Raw genomic sequence first — 24820 nt, 5'->3', positions numbered from 1 at the left:
GGAAACAGAGGCAGGCAGATCTCTGTGAGTTCGAGGCCAGCCTGGTCTACATAGTTTCAGGCCAGGTGGGCTACAGAGAGACCCTGTCTCAAAAAAACAAAAAAAAAAAAGAAAAAAAAGGAAAAGAAACCAGGTCTTGGGACTCAAGAGATGGCTCAGCAGTTAAGAGCAATGGCTGCTCTTGCAGAGGATCTAGGTTCAGTTCCCAGCACCCACATGGCAGCTAACTACTGTCTGTAACTCCAGTTCCAGAGGATCCCCTTCTGGCCTCCACAGGCATTGCACAACATGGATGCACTTACACATGCACACACAGGCAATACACTCACACACATAAAATAAATTTAAAAAAAAAAAAAACTAAGCCTCAAAAAGTAAACAGTGCCAGGTGTGGTGGTGCACACCTTTAATCTCAGCACTCAAGAGGCAGAGGCAGGTGGATCTCTGTGAGGTCAAGGCAAAACAAACAAACAAAAAAGTAAACAGTTAACAGCACTTACTGCTCTTCCAAAGGACAGAGGTTGGGTTTCAAGCACCTATATAGTAGCTAACACTGGTCCTTAATTCCAGTTCCAAGGGATTTGATGGACTGTTCTGGCCTCTGTAGCATGATATACTTAGATACATGCAGGTAAGATGCTCATAACACATTGTTTTAAAGGGTCTAGAGATAGTTTGACAGTTAAGAGCACTGGCTGCTCTTTCAAAGAACTTAGGGTCAGTTCCCAGCACCCACATGGTGGCTAACAACCATCTATAACTCCAGTTCCAGGGGGTCCAACACACTCTTCTGACTCTCCTTGGGCACTGCATTCATTTGGTTCACACACGGGCAAAACACTCATGCACATAAAAATAATTTAAAAAAAAATTTTTTATAAATTTTTATAATTTTTTTATATCTGTTTTAGAAAACAGATGAAGCAGAGACCTGAAAGTCAGTGTCTTGCCACAATGGGAGGAAGATCATCCCACACCTACCACCCCCTCCAAAGCTCAGGGACTTTTGTAGAAAAGGTGGGCAGAAAGAATTTAAGAGCTAGAGGAAGGGATGAAATGCTACCTGGAAGTGTCCTCTGACCACTATGCCAGCAACCTATAGTCACACCTCCTTCCCATGCTGGTCAAAGAGTCCACGGGAGAATCAGTTACCCCTCCCACCCAAGCAATCAACCTTAGCTGCATGTGGGAGAGGGGCTAAGGATATATAAACTGAGAATGCCATGAGGTACCTCTCTCACCATTTTGTGTGGCTGTCAGGAACTCACAGGATCTATATTTGAGTGTGAACTTTCCAGCACGGCCATAAGTGTGTGTGGGGGGGCAATCTTCTATAAATAAATCCCCACCCTATGCTGTTAGTAAGCTGAATAAATGAGTTAGGATTGAAAGAAAGGGAGGGAGGGAGAGAGAGAGGGAGGGTTAATTGGGGACACCACTCTTCTGTAAATAAACCCCCACCCTATGCTCTGTTAGCGAGCCCAATAAACTCGTTAGGATTTTCAAAAAGAAAGAAAAAGAACAGAGCTGGAAACCTTCATTATTTCACCAAAGTTGACCCCATGTTGGCAAATCCTTTGGTCTTTGATTTATTACTATTTTCCCCCATTGTATATGTATTTTTATGTAACCTGCTTCAAGTTATTTCTGGAAAAAATGTGTTTAAAATTGCCTGTTTTGGAATAATAAAAATATTCTAAAAAATTTTTTAAATTTCTTTAAGGTGAGCAGCACCTAAGGAAGGACATACCGTGTTGCCCTCTGGTGTCCACATGTATGCCCCCCCACACACACAGAGGCATATGTGCACATACACAAAAGCTAGCCTGGAGCTGGGTGTGTCGGTTCATACCTATAATCCTAGCACTCAGGAAGCTGAGGCAACAGGATCAAGAGTTCCAGGCCAGCCCAACAGCCTGAGCTACATAGTCATACTCTTTCCCAAGACACTAAGGGGTGGGGACATAGTTCAGCAGCAGAGTACTCCGGTTAGCATGTGCAAGGCCCTGAGTTTAATCCCTAGCCAGGCATAAACACATAATTAGAAGGTCAAATGTATGAAGGAAAAACCCCAAACACAAGCTATCTCAAAGTCCATGTGGACTGTCTAAACCCTTATTCCCCAGTTAAATAATCCAACTTCATTTTTAAAGATTTTATTATTTTTATTTTATGTGTATGTGTGTATTGCCTGCATGTAGGCAAATATTAGCTTCCATATGGGTGCTGGGATTCGAACCTGGGTCTTCTGCAAGAACAACCAGTGTTCTTAACTGCATATATGTATGGGATCATCCATTGAAGTGGGGCAGTCTTCCCATACTGGGCTACACCCATAAAGAAAAGTGATTCCTCAGCTAGGGGTGGGACCTTATGAGCCTCCTCCCCCATCCATACTGAAATTTTGGCTGGCTTGATTTTGTGTGGGTCTTGTGAAGGTAACCACAGCTGCTGTGCGTTGGAGTTTGAAAGTTATGTCACATGATGGCAAGTCATACCACCCCTTTCCATCTTTGGCTTTTTTTTTTTTTTTTTTGGTCTTTTTGAGACAGGGTCTCCCTGTCCCACCATGTTTGTCTGTATGTAGTGCTGGAGAAGACCAGATGAGGATGGCAGTCACCATGTAAGTGCTGGGAACTGAACCCAGGTCCTCTGGTGTAACAGCAACTGCTCTTAACCCCCAGGCCACTTCTCCACCATCTTTCTTGATGTTTTGAGACAGGGTCTCCCTGTAGCCCCAGCTGGCCTGGAACTCACTTGTAGACAAAACTAGCCTCAAAGATCTGCCTGCCTCTGCCTCCTGAGTGCTGGGATTAAAGGCGTGCACCACCATGCCCAGCCTTTCTTTTTTTTTTTTTTGAGACAAGGTCTCTCTATAGCCTCAGCTAGCTTGGACTTGACCAGCCTGTCCTGGATCTCAGAGCATCCACTTGACTTTGCCTTCCAAGTGCTGGGATTAAAAGCATGTGCCACCACACCTGGCAAAAATATTTTTTAAAACTTTGGGGGCTGGAGAAACAGCAGTGGTTGAAACTTACTATTGCAGAGGACTGGAGTTCAGTTCCCAGGACCCATGTTGTTACAAACAACTGTAACTCCAGAGGGGTACAATGCTTCTGGCCTCCTTGGGCACCTGCACTCATGTGCATATATCCAACACAAATCCTTCCTTTTTTTTTTTTTTTTTTTTTTTTTTGTCTTTTTTTTGAGGCAGGGTCTCCTTGTAGCCCTGGAACTCGCTGGCCTCTGCCTCCCCAGTGCTGGGATCAAAGGTGTGTGCCACCACACCCAGCTTACATATTTTCTTAATCTTACTGCTGGGGGTCTGGAGAGATGGCTCAGCAGTTAAGAGCACTGACTGGTCTTGCAGAGGACCCAAGTTGGGTTCCTAGCACCCACATGACCGCTACGAACCATCTTTAACTCCAGTTCTAGGGGAATACAAAGCCTTCTTCTGACCTCCAGGGCACTGCACAACATGGGTGCACTCATACACATAAAAATAAATTATTACAAAAACTAAAAATCAAAAAACTGCTGGGTGTGGTCATGCATGCCTTTAATCCCAGCACTTGGGAGGCAGAATCGGGTGGATCTGAGTTCAAGGCCAGCCTGGTCTACACAGCAAGTTTCTTCCCATTACCCATTTTGCTCCACTGGGTCAAGGATTCATCAGCAAGTTCTGGCTAACAAAAAAAAGTTATGAACTAAAAATGGATGCTGAGAAATGGGAAAGTGAAACTAATGATGAATCAGGGATATCTGGGCAGGAGATAAGACACTGGGAGATGTGACCTGTTAACCCATCATGTCAAAATTGTCTTAAGCCTCTTAACTACTTCCTTCACACAAAAACACAAGACATTCTCTTCTAGCATCCCAAACAGCCTTGGTAGGCTTTGGGATCAGTTGAAGCCAATACTAAATCACTTAGGATGTAATAGGACGAGCTTCAAAGAAAATCAACCCTGTGACCTGAGATATGTCTACTACCTGTATCATAACGATGTAAAGTTTGACTCAACCAATTCAGACCACAAGCCATTAAGTTCCTGTGAGATCCTACCAAAATCTTTTGTCTACATCTCTGTTCATCTGTGAATGAACCCAACTCCCTTGCAGGATTGTGCTGAGAATTAAGCTGGAATGTATACATGGACGTATGTACAGGTTGGTAAACAGGAAACAGACACATTAGATGTCCCCTAACAGATTTCTTCTCTTCCCTACCCCTTCAAGATTAAAGACTTAATATAATGTCATACTGCATTATATTAATTATCTAAAGAGACAAGTTACTTGCCTTCAAGAACTATTTTGGCTTGCGGGGGGGGTGTTCTTTTGAGATAGGTCTTCCTATAGCCCCAGCTGACCTAGAATTCACTATGTAGACCAGGCTAGCCTCACTGTTCCAGAAATCTGCCTGCCTCTGCCTCCCTAGTGCCAGGATTAAAGGCATGTGCCACCACACCTGGTTCCTGTCTTAAGTATGTTTTTTACTTACCAAAATACATTTTCTCCTATCTCCACTAAAACCCCAAGCTGTTTGCTCTTATTCACATCTTGAAGCATCCCAAATGAATGACTACTTTCAATTGTAAAGGGCTGCGGAGGTCTGTGGAAATGCAAGCTTTGTGTCAATACAAAAGTGTGATCCATTCCTGTTGTGAAGCAGGTTTCTGAGGGAAGCAGAGTTGCAGCCAGGAAGGTGATGGATTCCCAGACACCCAGTGCTCCTTGCTGGGCCTTTAGATTTGGTTCAAAACAAGATTCTCAGAGTATCAAGCACACCTTTATTCAAGTAGTAGTACAAAAGCACATTCCTAAACCAAATGCATACATGTGATTTTTACATACTCTGCTATTTAGGGATTACTTAATCTTCTGCTTCATAGTCACCAGAGGGGACTACCGGTCTCTATAAGTAAGAGCATACATGTTTGATAGGGAAAAAAAACATGCACTTTTCATTTGCTTTTACATTTAGATCATTGGATATATGTTGATTTTCTTGTCCTGATGAGATACTATGCTTGCTGATGGAAAGGACAGTACAGCGGCAGAGCTATCTTAGAGGTTAGCCACAAGGTTTATAGAGTGAGCAATATATTTTCATATATTTGTTGAGGATCTCTAGTGATCACTACAACATCTGGACTATGAAAGCCTCAACTGCTTGATTGACAACTAGAATTTTAAATAACACTTGTCTTATTCACAAAATGTTATGAAGTTTAAGATGGAAAAAACCAATAAAATGCTTTGACAACATCCAAAGAATCATGAAGTCTGTTTAGGTTATCAGGCAGTGACCCTGAAGTCAGGAGCCAACATCTGTGATCACTTTTAGAAATCAAAACAGTCATGATCTTCTTATATAGCCTGTAGATTCTATTAAAACACAAAGATAAAATCCAGGCACCGGGGTGCATGTCTATGGTCCCATCTATTGGGGAGGCAGGAGGATCACTTGAGCCCAGGAATTCAAGGCCAACCTGGGCAACAAAGTGAGACTACATCTCCAAACAAAAGTGTGGCAAAGCATGAACAATTCTACATAGAGCCCCCACACTTTAAATACTATCCTTGGCTTGATGAAGGGAGTGGGGGGGGGCAGATAAAGAACAGATAAAGAAACAATCCCAATGGTTAAACTTTTATCAGGAATGGACCTGTCACACTCTTCATATAATGTCTAGATATATTACCAAAGAACAGCAACATCTTTATTGGAAGGCTGTATTCCTTACAAAGTTCTCTGATTTTTTTTCAAAAGCAGACCTGAGCATTTTGTTGGCCTTCAATACAGGCATATAAAAGAATTCTGAATGTAGACATGCAAAATAGGCACTGAATGAATGTAGCTAGGCCACCAGGGATCTTATTGGCTCCCTGATGTCGTCGTCATCTTTTTTAGAGGATTGTGGATGAAAACAAGGCAGCTAAAAACATGGATGTCTCTTGGAAGTATTTGGGTGCCCGCCACAAACTTAGAAGACAAATCCTCCAAACTCATGGGTGGCTGATGTAGAAATTCAACTCTCTTAAAAGATGCTTCACGTTAGGAAAGACATCATACCAGCAACACGGAAGCAGGAACAGCATTATCTGCTGGTGAGCAGCTTACCACTAGGAAATCATCATTTAAAGGTGCCTAAGAGAATGCAGGAATCCAAGGGTTGTAGCTGTAAAGGAACAATAGGATGTAGGGTCCTCAGAAAAGAATGGGCCTGAGTCTATTTTGGAGAGAACTTGGGTCAAGAACACCACAAAAAGTTAAATAAGCTACTCTCCAGAAGTTTTATCAACACTGATACATTTAACAGTATCTTAGGGAAGCTGTGAATAAGAATCAATTTCAGGAAAAAAATTTTTAATTGTATATAGCGCATATTAAAATAAAGATCGCTTAAGTGAGTTCTATAAATAAAATACTCATACCTACTTAGAACACTTACATATTAAAGGACGCCATGAGAAAATGACTGTATTCACCAAGTTACCTTTTGAATTAGATTATTCTGCAAGGAAAGACTGGGGCTAAATATGAACAAGTATACATGTGTAACAATTTTCTCTCAAATACTTTGATATTGGATAAGGCCTGAAACATAGTGGCAAACTTCAGTGTTTGCATTTACCAGTCTCATCTCCTAGAGACATTCTGACATTTGCATTAGATCCAGAGTCCCATCTGGTATATTCTCATTATGACAGATGAACCCTTGCTGAGAGACTTGCCATATTTATTACACCCAATGACTTCTCTTGGGTATAAGATTCTTTGATGCTGAAGGAGCACTCCAGTATGAATTTCCTCACATACCCACACATTTTTCTTCGTAGGCTTTCTGCATGGCATGAATTTGACACTGAACCAACAAGATAGTTTCTTTGACTGATGGCTTCTTCACATTCAGTAGTGGAATTTTACTCCAGTTCAAATTCCCCAATTGTAACTAAGGTATGAAAATGATATATATAGACCACGTCCAGTACATCCTGGTATGGATCTACAGGAGTCAATTACAAGTTTAACACCAAAAAACTTCCCAATATTCATCACATTCAGAGGGTTTCTCTCTGGTATGAATTCTCTGATACCGAGTAAGGGCTGAGCTACAACTGAAGACTTTACCACATTAAGCACGTATGTGACTTCCCCTGCTATGAATTCTCACATGTTGAACGAGGCCTGAACTTGACTATATGACTCCCCAAGTTCACTGCATTCATAAGGTTTCTCTTTGGTATGGATTCTTTCATGGTGAATGAGGTGTGCTCTCTGACTGAAGTTCTCTTCCCAGGCATCACAATCAAAGACTTTTTCTCTAGTGGGAACTTCTTGCTGCAGAGTAAGATCTGAATGACTGAAATTTTCCTCATAATCACTATATTCATACGCTTTCTCCTTCCTGTGCATTTTGTGATGCTGAATAAGGCATGAGGTTTGGCTGAAAACTTTTCCACACTCATCACATTCATGTAGTTTCTCTCCTGTGTGAATTCTTTGATGCTGAATAAGATGGGAATTCAATCTGAAGTCTTTCCCACATTCAGTACATGTATAGGGCTTTTCTCGGAAACGAATTCCTTGCTGTTTAACGTAGGCCAGCCCACATTCATCATACTCATAGGGTTTCTCTTGATGATGGGCCCTCTGATGTTCAACTAGGTACGAAGTGTGGCAGAAGTCGCTGCCACACACGGTGCACTTACAGGGCATCTCCTTGTGAATTCTCTGGTGCTGAGTAAGATGCACGCTACGGCTGAAGACTCTGTCACAGCTGCTACATTTGTAAGACTTGGCTTTGGCATGAACCTTCTTATGCTGAATTATATCAACGCTCTGGTTACAGGATTTATCAGGTGCTTCACAGGATTTATCAGACGCTTCACATTTATAGGATTTTTCTCTAGTGTGTATTCTTTTATGTCGACTGAGACTTGAGCTCTGACTGAATGATTTCTCACATTCCTTACATTTGTAGGGTTTCTCTCTAGTGTGGATTCTCTGATGTCTGGTGAGGGCAGAGGCCTGATGGAAGATTTTTCCACATGTATCACATTTATAGGATCTGTCAGGGGTAGGAAGGCTCTCCCACTTATTAAGGTGGGACAGGTCCATTAAGCTTTCTTTATAGTCACTACTCTGAAAAGTCTGTGTTAGGTTTGCATGTTCAAGTTCACCAGCAGCTGGGTTCTGACTGAAGTTCACATCGTACTTACTGTCCTCAATGGTCTGTATTCTAAGCACTCTCTGGTCTGTATCAAGGGCAGAGTCCAGACTGAAACTCTTTTCAGGTTCACTGTTCTTCTCACTGGTGAAGGTTTTCTTGCTAATTGTTATTTGTCTAAACTCTCGCTCCAGGAAGAGAAATTTTCTTAGGATTTCCTGGAGCCTTTCTAACCTGTCCTCAGACTTATAGACTTCTCTGGTCTCAGGAACTTGGGCGATATCCTGCTTGAGTCTTCCTACTCTCACTTTGTATGAACATACTTCTTCTGAAATTTTCCGCTTAGGAATCAACAGCTTGTTTTCGTCTCTGGTCTCTCCATCTGATACAATATATAAATAGAAAATGCACATGTAATCTGCACCCCGTGCTTAAAAAAATTCAGAGAGGAGAAAACTAAACAATGTAGTTTCTATACAGATAAGCAAATTTTATTTACTCAAAAAATAAGCACAAAATTTCAACAGCAGATATAGGGGCATAAATAGGAGCAGCGAGGCAGGGCCTGAATAGATGAAGGAAGGGGCAGAGACAGGGGCCCATTTTAGCAAAGTAAGAGTGAGGTGTTTTAAAGGAGCTAAATAGGAAAACAGGTTAAAAGAATTTCACATAAACAACTTGAACAGGGACGTAGTACAAACTTGTACCTAAGAAGCTGAACAGAAAGGGTCAAGCTAAACTACAGGAGGGGCAGGAGCTCTCCATTCCAGAACTGGTAGAGCTCTCTGTTTTGAGTACTAGCCCAGGCACAACTTAGAGAAATACCTGGACTTGACTCCTCTAATTCCATCTGATTGATTCTACCTTACTCACCTGAACAGTCATCTCCTATAACGTCTCTATTCTTAGTTTCCAGATCAAAGACCTGTAGATCTTGTTCCCGCTGGGAGATCCCATCAGGCTTGGAAAGTGGAAATCCTGCTCACAGAGAAGGAAAACGGGATATGGCAATTTATCCCCAGATGCTACACTGCCCACTTTTTTTTTTTTTAGTAATGATTAATACATAAGTTCTGAAAAGCATTTGTCAGAAAGACAAAAGCCCTCTAAGAAGCTCAGATTTGTTCTCTGCTAAAGGTGTGGAAAGGAGTGAGTTTATACCTTGGAAGCAGTAACATTCAGCTAGTGTAATTCAGACAAGGGAATCTGTGCATGGGTGTGTCCCTGTCTTCACAGAAGTTATTGTCAGTACTCCATCTATGGCCTAGAGCACAACTGTTTGCATTAGACCTCTCTAAAAGTATCAAATGATGTCTTCAAAATATAACTGTGCCTGCTTGCATGAAATCCAGGCACCTAGTACACAATGAGTTAAAGAATAGCAACCACATCAGTGACAACTGAACGAATACTGCAAGAACCAATCAAAAAGCAATTCGAGACGCTCAATAAAGAACACCAAAACAGGGATTATTTCTGATTCTTCTTCAGTCCACTAGGGTTACAACAACCTAACAATATAATACAAAATGACAAGAGTATTACAAAATTCCCAACATACAAAAAATGATTGTTTGAAGAGACCTTGATTTAACTATTACACAATGTGTCTATGTACTGAATTACCATGTCCATGGACCTACACAAACACTTTGATTTAAAAAAATAATAAACAATCTGTTTCAGTGACTAAGACACATTCTCATCCACTAGAATTAGCATACACTCTTGTTTTTTCAAGAAGCATTTATGGAGTGCCTTATATGCGAAAAGTATGCTGGGGATAGAGAGCCTAAGCAAAAGGTCCAACCCATCTCAAACACTTCAAGGACCTCATTAGCTAACCTCCGAGACAGCTATAATTAACTACAATATGCCACACAAAGGAAGCACAATAAAAGAACATGTAAAACCACCTTTCTATGGCTTGCTGGCAGGATTGCTTACATCCTCAATCAATCTCTCTCTCTCTCTCTCTCTCTCTCTCTCTCTTCCTACTTCCTCTCTCTCTCTCTCTCTCTCTCCCCCTCCCTCCCTCCCTCCCTCCCTCCCCCCTCCCTTTGTCGTGGGGTTGTGTATCTGTGTCTGTAGTTTTTGAGATAGGGTCTCACTCTGTAGCCCAGGCTTGTCTCAGATAGGACACCCCTCCCGTTTCACCCTCCCCAGTGCTGAGACTACAAGCTTAATCAGCTCCATTTCTCTGAAGCCTGCTTCTAAGCAGACAGAATTTTGATCCTGTTCATGCCAAAGTGCAGTTTTTGTGTCCTAAGCACACACGTGTCTAGTAGCACACATGAAAGGTTTTTCTCAAATCCCTCCTGGCATTTCACCATACAATGCATGCACGTTTTTATAGATTCTTTTTTCTTTTTTTTTTTTTTTTCATCTTTTAAAGACAGGGTCTCCCTGAAGCTCCAGCTGTCCTGGAACTATGTAGACCAGGCTGGCCTTGAACTCACAAAGATCCACCTGCCTCTGCCTCAGGAGTGCTAGGATTAAAGGTGTGCACTACCACGCCTGGCAATCTTATCCAATTATGAACTCTTCAAGTTACAATACCAACCTGCCAAATAAGATGTGCCCATAAGTACATGACGTTAGGTGGATAACCAACTGTTTTCTGAATGGATTTGAGGCTAGCTCTATAGGACAGAACTTAAGCCTGGTACTACAACCTAGTCAAAAACCCATTTCTGGGGAGATTATAGGCCTGGGGGATGGGGGTGGGGATCTACTACTTTTGTTTTGCTAAAGAGACAATGGGTCAAACTGCCTTCTAGATATTTATGCTTGGTCAGTGCATGTCATTAGTTCCAGGCAGGCCAATCTCTTGAGTTCAAGGCTAGCCTGGTCTATGAGGTGAGTTCCAGGCCAGTCAAAGCTAAAGTGTAAAATAAATAAATAAATAAATAAGCAAACAAAACATTTAAAGATAAATGTTTATACTTATTCCCATAAATTTAGTGCTGCTTTCGGCCATGGTCAAAGATGTTTCTCTTTGAAACATCAATAGCTAATCTCAATGGCTAATGCAGACTCATAACTGGTAAAAGTAATGAGAGTAAGTGGCTACTGAGTGCTCAGTCTTAATGGAACATCTATATCAACACCCAAAGAGAACATCATGGAACAGGAAACAGAAAGAATGTAAGAGCCAAAGGAAGGAAAGGTATGTTGTGAAACAATGGCCACTGAACTCATGAACTCCCAGAAGTAGTAGTTACCTTCACAAAACTGGACCCATCAACCTGTTATGGACAGAGGAAGGACTCCTAAGGCCCCACTCCTCCCTGAACAGCTAGCTATAGGCAGTCAGGAACCGCTGGGAGGAGTCCTATTCCTCAGTGGTGTGGCCAATTGTGAAGCTGCCCTTGCTCGAGTAAATAATCCCTAGACTCATGCAGGCAACCCGAGAGCGAGAGAGCGAGCAAGAGAGAGAGAGAGGAAGGCAGAGAGGCAGAGAGGCAGAGAGAGAGGTCAAAGTAGGAGGGGGACTTGGGAAGGTGTCAATGGGGGGACGGGGAATGAGAGGACAATGGAGGGGAATATGATCAAAGTACATAATTTATATGAATGAAATTGTGAGAATAAACATTTATAATTTTTTTAAAAATGGTTTGTGGCATTATCACCACATGAATAATACTCCTTGATACCAAGAATCAGCTTATGGAGTGCCAACTTTGTATGCAAATGTCAGCCTATTAATAGCTACCCAATATTATAAAGAGCATTTGGCCTAGAAAATATGATGAACCTTGGGACACCAAGTTAGAGCTAGTGAGATCAGAACAGACACATGAATGGCATGCACTAGACTTCAGAATTCCAGGTGGGTTTTAAATAGTCAATCTCCCTTTGGACACTTATTAAACTGAGGTCTTTCATGTCAAATCTAGAGTACCTGCCTGCCATGTACATGGCTCTTGTTTAGATCCTCAGTATGGCAAAATAATAATATTCATAATTTTAAAATGTGACATGCAAGGGCTGGGGAGATGGCTCAGCAGTTAAGAACACTGGTTGTTCTTGCAGAAGACCCGGGTTCGAATCCCAGCACCCACATGGCAGCTAACAACTGTCTGTAACTCCAGTCCCAGGGGATCCGACAGCCTCTTCTGCCCTCCGAAGGCACTGCACTGCACGACACGGGTGCACTTACCTACACACAGGCAATACACACATATGCATAAAATAAAAATAGTAAATAAAAAAAAATGTGACATGAAGGCCAGATGTGGTAGTGCACACCCAGTGCTCAGGAGGTAGAAGCAAGTGGACCTCCGAGTTCAAAGATAGACAGGTTTACATCATCAGTTCCAGGCCAGCTACATAGTAAAACCCTGTCACTAACAACACAATTTGTAACTGAACTTTGGGATATTCTCTGAGGTGTTTTACCATAATAGATTTTGGTTATTTATAGTTACATTTAAAACATAAATATACAACAAAAGTTTGTTCATTTGAGATTTTTTTTTAATGTGTTGCTGAGATAAAACCTCACTATGTATCCCCAGTTGGCTCAGAACTCACTATCTAGGCATGCCTCTACTTTCATGCCCAGTAGATGAATAATTTCAGACTTCTGTTTAAGACAATGTAGGAAGGTTTTAGAGGAAATGGCTAGCCAGGCATGGTGATACACACCTTTAATCCCAGCAGTCAGGAGGCAGAGGCAGGTAGATCTCTGTGAGTTTAAGGTCAGCCTAGTCTACATAGTGAGTTCCAGGCCAGCTGGAGCTACAAGGAGAACCTCTCTCAAAAAGACAAAAAAGGGCTGGAGAGATGGCTCAGTGGTTAAGAGCACACTGACTGCTCTTGCAGAGAAGCTGGGTTCAATCCCCAGCACCCACATGGAGGCTATGAACCGTTCTTAACTCCAGATCCAGGGGAATTCGACATCCTCTTCTGATCTCTGCAGCACTGCACGATACAGGTGCCCTCACACACATGCAGGCAATACACTCATACACATAAAATAAAAATAATAATAATTAAAAAAAAAGAGGAAATGGCTAACAAGTACAGATCTAATACTGCTACTAAAAAGAGAAAATTTGAGACAGGCTACTCAAGGTGTGCCACTTGGGATCACCAAATTACTAAGTACTCCTTAGGTATCAAGAACATGACAAGCTTCCATTTAATACTGTAACCACATAGCAGAGAACTATAGATGCGAAGACTAAGATTCAAAGAGGTCGAAGTAACCTCTGAAAGTCAAAATAACCTCAAAAGCTAGGATTCAAACTCAGTCGAATTTTAGAAGTTGGTTTTTAAATACTCTACTAAAAAAAGAAGGCTGTGAAGGGCTGGAGAGATGGCTCAGTGGTTAAGAGCACTGACTGCTCCTGCAGAGGACCCGAGTTCAATTCCCAGCACCCACATGGCGGCTACGAACCATCCTTACCTCCAGTTCCAGGGGAATCTGAAGCCCTCTTCTGACCTCCACAGCACTGCATGACACAAGTGCACTCATATGCATGCAGGCAATACACTCATATACATAAAATAAACGCAGTAAACTTTAAAAAAAAATAAATAAAGTTGTGAAATAAAACCATCCATCCCTTCCTCCAAAACAAAGAAAGGAAAACAGAAAACCAACATATTGGTAAAACATAAAAATAACAGGACTGGGGAAATGATGAGGATCTGAGGTCAAGCCCCAGGAACCACATGGTAGGAGGAGAACCCATTCCCCCAAGTTGTCCTCTGACCTTCCACACACATGTACAGTGGTCTGTATGCACCAACACACACACACATACACACACACACACATAAATGAAATAATTTAAGAAGAAATTTTAAGATAACTACCTGATGTTTCCTTTAATTTATAGTAGAAAATCTGTTCTTTCTCTTGTATCACTGTGGTGCTCTCCAGAACATGAAGTAACAAGAATTTACAGACATAATACCTTAATCCTTGGCACAACTCAGAAAAGTAGACTTTATTTTTCATGTTTTCAGTGTCTACTTATATGTATACAAATGTAGCTGTGTGAATGTACAGGTGCAAGTCTGTGTAGACTTGCTCAATTATGCTCTATCTTATTTTTATTTAGTGTGTGTGCACATGTACATGTGCGTGCAACATGCCCTAGAGTACAGGTGAGAAAACTTTTTTAAAATTTTTTTAAAATTTTATTTATTTATTGGTGTTTTTGTGACAGGGCTTCCCTGTAGCCCCAGCTGGCCTGGAACTCACCATGTAGAAGATGAGGCTGGCCCTGAACTCAGAGATCTGCCTGCCTCTGCCTCCCCAGTGCTGGGATTAAAGGCATGTGCCACCATGCCTGGTAATTATTTTTATTTCATGTGTATGAGTGTACTGCCTACATGTATGTAAGTGCACCCATCTCATGCAATGATCCCCTGGAACTGGAGTTAAGGATGTTTGTTAGTCACCATGTGGGTGCTGGGAATCGAACCCGGGTCCTCTGCTAGAGCAGCCAGTGCCTTTAATCATTGAGTTATCTCTCCAGTCCCTTTAATTTTTTTTTTTTTTTTGAGTGTATTGCCTGTATGTATGTAAGTGCACCCACGCCATGCAATGCCCACAGAGGCCAAAAGAGGGCTTTGGATCCCCTGGAACTGAAGTTACAGACATTGTTAGCCACCATGTGGGTACTAGGAATTGAACCTGGGACCTCTGCAAGAGCAGCCAATATTCTTAAATGCTGAGCTGTCTCTCCAGACTGGGAAGACAACTTTGTAGAGTCAGTTCTCTATATCCATATCCACCTTTCCATGGGTTCTAGGGATCAAACTTTGGCCAGGCTTGCAAGACAAGCAGTTTTACCCTCTTAGTCATCTCACCAGTTATTTCCATGTTATTTATTTTTAAGTTTTTTTTAAAAAAAATTTATTATTTTTATTTTATGTGTATGCATGTATTGCCTGCATGTAGGTAAGTGCACCCATGTCATGCAATGCCCAAGGAGGTCAGAAGAGGCTGTCAGATCCCCTGGGACTGGGGTTATGGACAGTTGTTAGCTGCCATGTGGGTGCTGGAATTCGAACCAGGGTCTTCTGCAAGATCAACCAGTGTTCTTAACTGCTGACTCATCTCTCCAGCCCCATCCACGTTATTTTTTTGAGGAAAGGTATCTCACTGAGGCTAAGGCTCACGAATTTGGCAAAAGTCCCAGGAATTCTCTTGCCTTACCAGCCCTGAGATTACAAATTCACACCACCATGCTGAGTGCTAGGGATCAGAATTCAGATTCTCCACCTGATCCAATAAAGGCCATCTCCCCAGTACCTACTTTTTTTGGACAAGGTCTATGTAGTCCAGTCTGGCCTGGAACTCACTAGGTAGGTGAAGATGACCTTGAACTCTGAATCCTACTGTCTCCACTTCCTAAATTCTGGGACTACAGGTGTGCACCACCAGCCTGGTCTATGTGGTGCAAGGGATTGAACAAAGGTTTTATGCCAACTAGAAGCACTCTACCAACTCAGCTACATCTCCAATCCCCATTTTTCATTGTAGATGAAAACAAGGGGCTGGAGAGATGGCTCAGCGGTTAAGAGCACTGACTGCTCTTGCAGAGGACCGGGGTTCGATTCCCAGCACCCACATGGTGGCTATGCGCCGTCCTTAACTCCAGTTCCAGGGGAATCCAAAGCCCTCTTCTGACCTCCACAGCACTGCACAACACGAGTGCACTCACATGCATGCAGGCAATACACTCACACATATAAAATAAAAATAAAAATTTTTTTTAAAAAAAGAAAACAAGTTAAATAATTTGCTCCAAGCACATCACCAAGTGCGCTACATTCCCAGCCCCTATTTTTCATTTTTACAGATGAATACAAGAGTAGATTATTTGTTCAACATAGCAGTTAATAACAACCTAAGTTATCAAACTTAGGTTCACAGTTCACAGACTTTCCAACTGCCTGCCAAGGAAAGTACTATTATGTTTTCTTGTCATTGACATGAATACTTTTTCTAAGATTTAACTTAAAATTATGACATTTTCAAAATGTACTTATTCTAAATTTCTCCTATCTAGGGTCTGGAAAGACAGCTCAGCAGTTAAGAGGTCTGGCAGCCCTAGCAGAGGACCCTGGTTTGGCTCCCAGCATCCACATGTGCCTAAAACAATACTCCAGCAGGGCATGGTGGTGCACGCCTTTAATCCCAACACTTGGGAGGCATAGGCAGGTAGATCGCTGTGAATTCAAGGCCAGCCTGGTCTACATAGTGAGTTCTAGGCCAGCTCAGGCTACAAGAAGACCCTGTCTCAAAAAGACCAACCCTCCCAGCCCCCATGTGCAAAAAAAGGGAAAAAAACAATACTTGCTCCAGTTCCAAGAGATCTGACTGAAGCCTTCTTCTGGCTCCTGCAGGCACTGTACAACATAGGTGTGCTTACCTACATTCAGGCAAAACACTTATGCACGTAAAATAAATAAATCTAAATTTCTCCTATCTGAAACTATAATAAAATCTTTAAAAAAGTGTACATCTTAAGAATTTTCTATTTAGATATGTTATAATCTGCCTTTGAAAATAACATTTACACTGGGTATGGTGGCACATGCCTTTGATCCCAGCACTTGGGAAGTAGAGGCAGGTGGATCTTTGTGAGTTCAATGTCAGCCTGGTCTACATAGTGAGTTCCAGGCCAGCTGGGGCTACACAGAAACCCTGCCTCAAAAAGGCCAAAAAAATAAAATAAAATAAAATAATAAAAATAAAATGGACGGGCTGGAGAGATGGTTCAGAGGTTAAGAACAGTGACTGCTCTTGCGGAAGACCCAGGTTGGATTGCCAGCACCCACACGGTGACTACATCCATAACTCCAGTTCCAGGGGATTCAATGCCCTCTTTTGACCTCCAAGGGCACTGCATTACAGGGGTACACATACATACATGCAGGCAATACACTCATACACATAACAAAAAAATAATTTTGCTGTCTGAGACTGGGTCCCCCTGCCTCCGCCTCCTGAGTGCTAGGATTAAAGGCATGTGCCACCACTCCCCGCTTCAGTGCCTTTTTTCTATCTTTGGTGACACTGGTAATTGAACATAGGACCTGACACATGCTAGGCAAGCCCTGTATCACTGAGCTACATTCCCAGCCCTGAAGTTTCAGGCTTTTGTCTAGGTTATTGTCATTAAATATACAGGTAGCTGGGCATGGTGGCACACACCTTTACATCCCAGCACTCGGGAGGCAGAGGCAGGCAGATCTCTGTGAGTTCAAGGCCAGCCTGGTCTACATAGTGAGTTCCAAGCCAGCTGGGGCTACAGGGAGACCCTGTCTCGAAAAGACCACAAAAAAATAAAAAGCAGAAACGCAGGTAAACTCTTTTCCTCAGCAACAGCATTCTTATGCAGACATCTGCTGGACTGGAATGTGCCACATGTAGCTTTACTTCTTGAATACATGTTCCCAATTGCACAAATTAGCCTACTCGTGCAATTAATCATGACAATTTTAACTCTTTCTTGCCATCCAAAGTATAGACAACTATTAAAAATATTCTTTAAAGAGTCAACAAGATGGTTCAGTAGGTAGAAGCCCCTTGCCACCAAGCTGATGACTTGAGTTCAATCCCTGGTAGTCACAGAGGTCTCCCAAAAGCTTCTTCTGATCATATGCATGTTGTAGTATGTACATGTCCAATACAAACACACACAAAGTAAGTAAATAAATAAATACATGTAATTTTTTTTGTCTTTTTGAGACAGGGTCTCTCTGTAGCCACAGGTAACCTAGAACTCACTATGAAGACCAGGCTGGCCTTGATCTCAGAGATTCACCCGCCTCAGCAGGGATTAAAGGCATGTACCACCACACCCAGCTAAAAATAAATGTAATTTTTTGTTTTGTTTTGTTTTTTTTGAGACAGGATCTCCCTGTAGTCCCAGCTGTCCTGGAACTCACTATGTAGACCAGGCTGGCCTTGAACTGGGATCAAAGGCATGCGCCACCACGCCCTGCAAAAATAAATTCCAGTCTTACTATTGAACACTAACTTACAGTACCTTCCCTTTGGGAACATCCCATGAGGCAGTTATTTACTGTCAAGAGAATACACTTCTTTTTAAATTAAACAATGAAATTACCCACCCACTCCTTTTCTGTTTCAGTCAGTCATTTATTTGTTTACAGCTGTTTGGTGTAAACAGTTAACCAAAGGACTAATCTTCTGATGTCTGTGATGAATATAACTCAGAACTACTGCCACAGGAAAAACATATGAACTGGAACGGGAAACTGCTAAGTCAGAGACTGAATTATAAAGGCCTTACGTTATAACCAACACTACATAAAACTAATAGATATATAACCTTCATTTCAGGTGGAGTATGCTGGACCTACAAACATGAAAATTAATTCCCAAGGACTGTAAAAAAAAAATTGCTTAGCAGATTCTAACGACTTGGTCAAAAAAGCTAGCTGAGTAGGAGGGTTTCTTGAAGTATATGCATGTATGTCTGTCCTTTGTGTGTACAGAAAGTACAAGAGAAAATGAGATCAAGTTCCACCATAGCATGCTATACTATAAGCCTACATTAAACTGCTACAAAAGGTCTTTACTCCAAAAACTACACAAGTTAACTGTTGGAAAGTCTGTATTAGGTAAAATTTACAATAGTTTACAATTATATATGTATATCACTTTACAATTTACAAAGTTTTTACATCCATTTTGATGCCCTGAAATAGATTTGATTTTTGTGCCCCTCCCCCAACATCCCCTCCATCAAGGACAGTGTTGAAGAACTCTTAATTAGGAAAAGTAATATAAATACATCAATTTGTGAGGTACCACAAAGAATCAGGGAAGCAGAATCTTAAAGAAAGGAGAAAACAATGTGAAACTCAAGGAGCGCCTAGGGGCCAGTGGAGAGTGAGGCAGCACAGGGGTGGGTCCCACTCACTACTAAGAGCACAGCATGTGTTCTCACAGAACACAAAAGACTAACTGAATAGAGAGTTAACTTCATGGTTTCTCAGAATACAAGCAGATGACCAAGTATGGTTCAAAATACATGTGGTTTCAAGGAAGGATTCTTTGGCCCCTTATGTTAGAAATTTACCAAAGGTCATTTGGGAGCTGCAACTTTTTGCACAACGGTGGCATCCTGAAGAACATCTACTCCATCAACCAAGTGTAACATCTTACAATCGTGGAAAAGGCGTTTCTGTGCCGGGATGAGTACTAGCGATGGAAAGCCGATACCTGGGCCATCTCTTGGTGATTCCTGCTGTAAGGACTGCAAGTGTTTCTCCAGAGAAAGCACTTGCCTGGGTATGACTCAGGGCTGGGCAGGAATTCACACAATGAATCCGGGTGGTGGGAAGGCGTAGAAGTATGCCTACAAAGATCAAAGAGCCAGGAATGGAAAACACACTGAAAACCTTCCCAAAGAACAGACTACCTCCCCACAGGGTAAGAATACTGCCTAAATGATGATGCATGTAATCAAGGAGGTTTAAAAAAAAATGTCCTAGGTGCTACGCAAAAATAAATAAATAAATAAATAAAAGAGGTGGGAGAAGTGTAATTATATACATACATGCACAAGAGTATGTGCAAAAGCAGAGAAAGGCCAAAAAAAAAACCAGAAAGATAAAGAACAAAGCTCATATCAAGGAGGCTGCCAACACCCCCTGCCCCCCTGCCCCCATATACGCAGGTATTTCTAGACAGCAGTACAGGTTGCCAATCCCAGCTCTCTACAAAACAACAAAGAAGCATGGTTTAAGAATAGCCCACCTAGTGTGGGATAAATGCCAGAGCCTTCTGCTGCCCAGAGTGTGGTTACCTGGGATTACCACCTAGGTGACTCACTGAATGTGCAATACTCACAGTGAGTCATGCCTTTAAATGAAGTCTCTCAAACCTGTCTGCTTGGAGATGAATTTGAGGATCTTGAGAGAGACTACTCAACAAGAGGGATTTTAGCCTCTCTTAAACATTTCTTTAATGGGAAAAATCTCAGACACAAGGCACAGGGCTAGCAAAGAGTCCGGTTGGGGGTTAGGATGATGCCCGAGTCTCATAAAAGGAAAAAGGTAAAAACCTAGCCAAAACACAATCAAGTTTCTCTCTGCTAACAGGTAAGAGATGTCTCACAAAAGCAAGAAACACGAACTAGGGATAAGGAGTGTCTCCTCCTGAAAACTCAAAGGAACCCCAAGTTACCCTTCCCAGAGGAGATGACCTTAAAGACGGGACTGAGAGGATCTAAGACCTAAAACCTGAACACACTCTACTGACCACCTCACAGACCTCACATCTCCTCAGAAACAAGGAAGTAAAGAAATCCAAATAGGTAGAGTAACAAGTTGATCCTTACCCAGTGAAACCACGTTTCCATAATTCTCTAACATCACTTCTCTGTAGAGATCCCTCTGAACAGAGTCCAGGCAGCCCCATTCCTCTCGAGTAAGGTGTACAGCCACATCCTCGAATGTCACAAACTCCTGCAATAATAATCCTGGCTGCTCTGGGGAATGAGGCTACTGCAGCACCAGAGCCAGAGAATGATGAACATGACACAAAGGATAGCCAGTGTGTATTTATACTGGGGCGAAGGGAGCACAGACTAGATAGAACCTAGGGACTAAATTCCACAACATCCCATAAGTGCCCACCACACTATCATGGAAAAGGTGGTGGTGGGAGATGGGAAAGTTAGTTGTGTCAAAGCCAGGTCTCTGAAGAGGACCTGTTCCCAAAGTGCTATTGAAAAGATTCCAGGCAAGGTTCCACAGATAGGATGAAGGAGAGGCCATCCTCAATCAGCAACAAGAATCCCTGAGGAAAAGCAGAGGGTCCCTCAGCTCACCTGGTACCTGGCTGTCAGGAGCGCAGCTGCCTGGTCTCCTGGGCTTCCCTGGTGGGGAAGAGCAGGCACCTGGGGAACAGGTGGAGCTGAGGGAGGAGAAAGGAGCCAAGAGTGAGAGCAGCCCTTCCCCAGGGCTCCCCTTTCAGGAAGAAGCTTCTCCTGACCAAAGGGTGTGAGTGGAGTCCTGCACATCAATATTCTGACAAAACCAACACTTTATCAGGTACTTGCTCCTACTTACACATGTTTAGGCCTGTGATACTGATTTTATTAGAAATTCCACTTTATTCCCATGATATGACATTCCTCTTTTGGAAAGGTAAGATTAAACCTGTTGTACAGATGAGCAAAGCAAAGCGTAAAGATATATCGTATTTCCTGGCTAGCCTGGGCTACTGTGAAAAACGCTGTCTCAAGAAAAAAACCCAAAAAAAACAAAAAAGGGCTGGAGACGTAGCTCAGCTGGCAGGAGTGCTTGCCTAGCATGCGTGAGTCTCCCAGTACCAGATACAATGGGCATGGTGGTATACACCTATAATCTCAGCACCTGGAAGGTGGAGAAGAAATTCAAGGTCATCAAGGCCAGGTCAATGTCAGCCTGTACTACATAACTCTTGTCTCCAAAAAAAAAAAAAAAGGTTTGAGTCAGGTGTGATAGCACAGGCGTTTAGTCCCAGCACTCAGGAGATAGAGGCAGGAGGGTCTCTGTGAGTTCAAGGCCAGCCTGGTCTACATAATGTGCTCCAAACTAGTCAGGGCTACGTAACAAGACCTTGTCTCAAAAAAATACTAAGATAACCAGCACCCAGGAGGCAGAGGCAGGTAGATCTCTATGAAATCATGGCCATCCTAGTCTACATTGAGTTACAGGCCAGCTGTGGCTATAGGGAGATCCTGTCTCAAAAACCACAAATAAATAAAATAATAAAAAGACTTGTGGGGCTTGAAGTGACTTATTCAAGGCCAGGGTTATTTAGCAGACCTCTGACACTTTCCCAGACACCATTTACTATAAACTCCAAAAAGCCTTACTTTGTGAATGAGCACTGTCTCTGTAACCAATGTGCAAGGCTCCCAGGGACAGAGAATAGTTATGTTTCCTCACAATCCTTTCTACCCTCCCACAACACCCCCCAGCACCCTCCACATAATGGCACTCCAACTGTGTTGCTGACATACAAGTTACTTTAGGCACTAGAGTTGTCACAGCAACCTAAGGCACAGTACTAATATAACAAGTGACTAAATGCAGTACCACGTGCTTACAATTCCAGCAGCTGGGAGGCTGAGATAGGACTGCCATCAGTTCAGTCAGTATGACCTACATAGCAAGACCTTGTCTCAAAAAAAGAAAAGACTGACCAACCTCCCTATCTAATACATGTATGTGAATGTATGGTCAATATGTAAATTTATGCATTCAAATGGGCACTGTGCTCAACCAAGGAATTAAATGGTTTCCTTGAACAAGATTCAATTAATCACAAACACTGCAGCTACAAAAGAAAAGGCAGGTAGCAAAGCACACTAAATCATCAAGAAGAGATACTAAGTGAAGGGCACAGAGGGAGGGGAGGGTCCTGACTCTAAGAGGAAATAAGAACCAGGCAAGGATAATGAGATGTGGCAAAAGCAGTGTATTTTAGAAATGATTCTGGATGTGGTAACTTGAACAAAGTCAAAGTTTTCTGAAGGACAATTAGCCAGAGCAGAATGATCTGCTTATTAAAGAAAACTAGACATCCTTAACAGAAGGTCCCTGACAGGACAGAGTTCACATTTGTCCCTCCCTTCCAGAGTCATCTTATTCAAGTTTCAGGCCTCTCTCATACCAGGCCCAAGAGTCCTTTGATACTCCCAGTCCTGGAAATAAGTGCTGTCTCTGTCTTACCCCCAGTGAATCCCTGTTCCATCTCGGTGTCCTGCAGAAATTGAAGCTCTGGGGAAAGACATTCAGACTGGCCCTCCAAAGACTGAAACTGGACCCTTGGTGATCCTGCTGCATCCTGGGATGATATTTGTTCCATCCCTGTTCAGGAGGGCAATGACCATCACTGCAAGGTGAAATTAGGAAAAATTACTGTAGTAAGTTAAAATGTCCTATCATTTCACATTCTCAAGCTTGGCAAAATACCTTACATACTGTAGATACTCAAGAAAAACTAGTTCAAAATAAATTGAAAAATCCAATTCCAGTTGCCACTGCCTACAGAGCTAAGTTTCTCTAAATGTAATTAATTAAGTGTGCTAATTTTGACCCAAGGGAGGGGTTATAATAATTACCAAAAATAAACAACAGAAAGAAAAATGAGGGCTGAGGATCTAGCTTGCTAGTAGTATTGGCCTAGCATGCACAAGGCCTGCTTCAACCCCAGCGCCCACCCGCCCGCTCCCCCCTCCCCCAAACACAAAGGTCAGTTTCAAATCTTATGGTCCAAATCATAACAAGATCTACGAATGCGGAACTATTCAGACTCTAAATTCTGATTTCGTGATTTTTTTTTTTTTTAATCGCTAGGCCTGTAATCCTAGGAACTGGAAAGCGGAGGCAGGAGGATCAGGAGTTTTAGGTCAGCTTCAAGGCTGCCTCAAAAACAAACAAAACCAACACAGTACCACTGAACAGTGTAAAGCTTTCTGTGGAAAGTTTGAGATATCTGAAGTTTGCAGCCTTCTTTAGAGGCTCAAGTTCACACCAGGAGAAGTAATGGTGATTACTCATTGTTTTTCTCAAAAGCAGGCCCCAAGGGAACTACGCCGAAAGGCTGTCAATCGGCCTAATGAATAATAAAACTCACAGGGAGACAGACCCTCAGGGCGGCTCGGGCAGGGCGGTCTGCGGTACCCCGGGAAGGGCAGCGATCCGCCTGGTGTCCTTCAAACCCAAGGACGAGCCGGTCCGTCCACCCTCCACAACCCCCGGGAGCTGCCGTCCCGTAAAGGCGACCCAACCTGCCCTTCGCCCACTTCCCTTTTAGGCCAAAGTACACTCCCAAAGGGGCAAGGCCGGCAGTGCGGAGCAGCCCACACCCGGCACGACCACGGGGTTCTAACTCGGGGCCCTCAGCTCCCGGGCTTCGCCACCGACCCGCACCGAGGAAAACAGGGCCTCAGCCCGGCACTCCGCGCTCCAGGGGCCCGGAACGCCGTCAGCCGCAGACACCCAGCGCTTCCTCCTCCGACGCAGGAGAAACCAGCGGCCGCTCCCACGGCGACGCGAGGACGGTTTCCGGGGACTCACCCGGGTGCAGAGGCGGGCCTAGACACAGTACCGTCACGATACTCTTGTTCACAGGGCTGCGGCAGCCTTTCCCGGGCGCTCTAGACTGCGGGAGGCCGGCGCTTGCGTCACTTCCGGCAGCGGAAGTCCTAGTGAGGATGAGGGGCCCGGATGAGGACCCCGGATGAGGGCTCTGGATGAGGGCTTTAGATCCCAAGGTAGAGTCTCGGACACTTTTTGGGTTGGTTTTTCCTAGTCCTCATGCGGTCGCGTATACTCTGTTGACTGGTCGACACTTAACACCAACAAGGACGGGACAGATGTTGGGAAAGAGCCCCTGACTTTTTCCTTGTGCTAACCCTTGACACCCGCCTCAGGGAGGTGGCCAGTTCAAATGGACAGCTCGTTCCAGAAGTAATTAAGGAATGGTCGCCTACGGCTGGTGGAGAATTTGTACAAGGATTCTTAGGCATAGTGTGAAGTAACACAACACAGTGTGAAGTAACAGGAACTCTTGGGCCCCATACTGGTTTATGTCGACCCCGTTTAACTTTCCTACTAGGAAGTACCAGACACTAAATTGCCCATAG

The 24820-nt window shown here is 43.0% G+C and overlaps 1 protein-coding gene across 5 annotated transcripts; it reads right to left on the bottom strand.

Moving 5' to 3' along the window:
* Positions 1-4770: 4770 nt before the first annotated feature.
* Znf655 (zinc finger protein 655) lies at positions 4771-24358 on the bottom strand. Of its 5 annotated transcripts, XM_008824069.3 has the most exons (5): positions 24252-24358; positions 22902-23064; positions 21011-21096; positions 20519-20645; positions 18770-19534 (listed from the first exon to the last, which is right to left on the bottom strand). In XM_008824069.3, the coding sequence occupies exons 2-5, from the start codon at positions 23035-23037 to the stop codon at positions 19338-19340; spliced, it is 546 nt and encodes a 181-aa protein (XP_008822291.1). In that variant the 5' UTR covers positions 23038-23064; positions 24252-24358; the 3' UTR covers positions 18770-19337. The 5 variants fall into 5 exon arrangements, with proteins under 5 accessions (XP_008822288.1, XP_008822290.1, XP_008822289.1 ...); XM_008824066.3 differs by lacking the exons at positions 18770-19534; positions 20519-20645; positions 21011-21096 and adding exons at positions 4771-8559; positions 9051-9155; XM_008824068.3 differs by lacking the exons at positions 18770-19534; positions 20519-20645; positions 21011-21096; positions 24252-24358 and adding exons at positions 4771-8559; positions 9051-9155; positions 24099-24244.
* Between the last annotated feature and the right edge of the window lie 462 nt (positions 24359-24820).

Source organism: Nannospalax galili, unplaced genomic scaffold, assembly GCF_000622305.1.
Source record: "Nannospalax galili isolate Female #2095 unplaced genomic scaffold, S.galili_v1.0 scaffold809, whole genome shotgun sequence".
Taxonomy (NCBI): Eukaryota; Metazoa; Chordata; class Mammalia; order Rodentia; family Spalacidae; genus Nannospalax; species Nannospalax galili.
The sequence above is the reverse complement of the archived record's forward strand: the minus strand, read 5'-3'. Positions and strand labels throughout refer to the sequence as shown.